The sequence below is a fragment of the Penaeus monodon genome, chromosome 32, assembly GCF_015228065.2.
Source record: "Penaeus monodon isolate SGIC_2016 chromosome 32, NSTDA_Pmon_1, whole genome shotgun sequence".
Taxonomy (NCBI): Eukaryota; Metazoa; Arthropoda; class Malacostraca; order Decapoda; family Penaeidae; genus Penaeus; species Penaeus monodon.
In genome coordinates this window covers 18,046,817-18,049,106 of record NC_051417.1, presented here as the reverse complement: position 1 = coordinate 18,049,106, position 2,290 = coordinate 18,046,817, and the positions used below count along the sequence as shown (strand labels likewise).

The following is a 2,290-nucleotide window of genomic DNA, read 5'->3' as shown; positions in this document are numbered from 1 at the left end:
ATTGTAATAGGCAAGAAGGCCGTATATTCGACCGATAATTGCTTCAGAGCTATAGGTAACCTAAGCGTACTATCCCCCCCCCCCCACACACACACACACTCCATTTCATAAGGTGGTGCAATGTCTCGCCATCCGCCCTTTCTTTCATACCAACCCCAGCTCTCGTTAACCCCCCCCCCCCCTTTGAAAGCTTGCATTTCTTTCAATATCTAAATATAAATTATATGGAGACAGTAATAAAACAAATATAAAGAATTGCATTGGAATTATGTTTCAAGAATCTAGCAACCTCGTGCCTGTCAAGTGAGCCTTACTTAAAAGCAGACACAGCAGTGATGCGGGCATTTTGTCGCAACGTTCCCAACAGAAAACACGTCATGCAACCTCCCACAGACAGAGGTAACGCAGCACCCGCAATACAAAGTATTATCCAGAAGTATAGATACAACTATACAAGAAAATTTTTTAGATAATACTTTATCTGGTGTACTACTGCTATACTCAACGTTTGTGTATGCAATGCAGAAACTCTACACTACACTATGCTAGAATTTGGTCATGTCTTAGGTTACTACAGATTTATTTTGGTTTGTGATGTAACGAAAACGACATTTTTTTTAATAACCTCTCTCTTCTTGTGCTTGCAGAGTTAGAAGACTTTACATTTGACGGGACTCACGAAGAGCCCATCCACAATGATAGTATGGAAGTAAGCAGCACCTCTTGGAACCAAGATGGTGACTATTTCATGGGCGAGCAGCACGGCCCTCCGTCGGATGGGACTGTCTATTTCGACTCCAGTCCAGGCGAGCTGCAGGGCGACCTCGAGAAGCGCGTGTGTCTGACCAAATACACTATGGATAAAGACACAGACGGAGATGCCCTACAGCCCACCCCGGTTTCTACTTCCGGCCTCTTGGATACTCTAGCCTCAACCACAGAGAGCACAGACCCATGTTCAGCCGTAAGCCTACCCACGTCGGCCACTCATTTCCAGATCAACGAGACAGATTTCGGGCACAACCCAAGCACCCATGGCCAGCAGCATCACTCTTCTATCCCGGTTGCAAGCACTTCTGATACGGACTTCCAGATACCAGCAGATATCTTGGATCAGATCGATAATCTCCTGCCTGATTCTCTCATTTGGGGGGACAATGAAGTTGACACATCCACAGAGCTGGACATGATGATCGGCCAGCAAGCACCGGACCTCCTACTTGGTGCTATACAGAACAGTGGACTCAGCCATGAGGTGAGTAAGATTTTGTTTGTTGACCTTCGTGCTTCTGTTTTCTTTGATCTGTATTTTGAGAACTCGTGAAAAAAGTGAAGGAGAAATTTATTGGAAACCATAAGCTAACGTGAAAATGATACATTGGTTGGAAAAAGCGAACATGCCAAGATGTCATCATATGACTTTTGATGCTACAAATGGGGCCAGTGTTGAGGCTTAGACATACAATCAATATAAACATCCTATAAGCCCAAGTATGCCGGTAACTAGAACAGTGTTATGTTTAAGACAAACTGTTTTCTGTATTGCGAATGATACAGACATATGAATGCTGGAAAATGTAAATAGATATGTTGATAGTGTCATCAAAAATGTTTGTGACTGAAGAATGTGTTGATAGTGTTATAAAAAGTTTTGTGTCATTGATTAGGAATAGGTATAAGTATGTCTTACAGTGGTTGACAATAATTCCATATCAAGAATGTAAAATGAAATCCTTCCCTTGTGGTCGTTGAATTAGAAACATTCAGACATATATTTTGCTTGTAGAAAGATAACGTGAGATTGGTAAAAGTAGCAGAGAGTAGACCACTCTGAGAGGATATCAAAATTTGGTGATTGGACTTGACATACATGCAGCTCAGCATAAAGTGCAACCTTTACTTTGTTAATGATGAACTAGAAAAGCAAACTGACCTAGGCCTAACGCAAACATTACTTCAAACTTTATAAAAGTTCCCCATAATAGACATTATAATGGTAACAAAGATAAGCTACATGAGAAGCTGTTTGATTGTGACATCAATTTGATATTAGATATTGCCATGGTTGAAATAACTACAACATAACGCGGGACTATTAGTGATAAATTAAAACATCTAAATCATTCACATCAGTGCAAATCTTAACTTTGTTATACAGTAAAAATTACATTAGAAAAAAAAAATTTTGACGGATATGGACGATACATAGAACTGGTATTTCTAGAATCGGGCTTGGCAAACAAAATATTTTAACTCACAATTGATTGTTGGTTGACATAACAAAGAATAG

General features: G+C 40.2%; 1 protein-coding gene across 2 annotated transcripts in view; it reads left to right on the top strand.

The window, feature by feature from the left end:
• The window catches only part of LOC119593698, an 11,283-nt gene that overhangs the window by 7,823 nt on the left and 1,170 nt on the right, over positions 1-2,290 (top strand). For both annotated transcript variants that reach the window (XM_037942656.1, XM_037942655.1), the window contains one exon: positions 648-1,255. In XM_037942656.1, the coding sequence (XP_037798584.1) occupies positions 648-1,255 (608 nt within the window). The remainder of the gene's footprint in view (positions 1-647; positions 1,256-2,290) is intronic.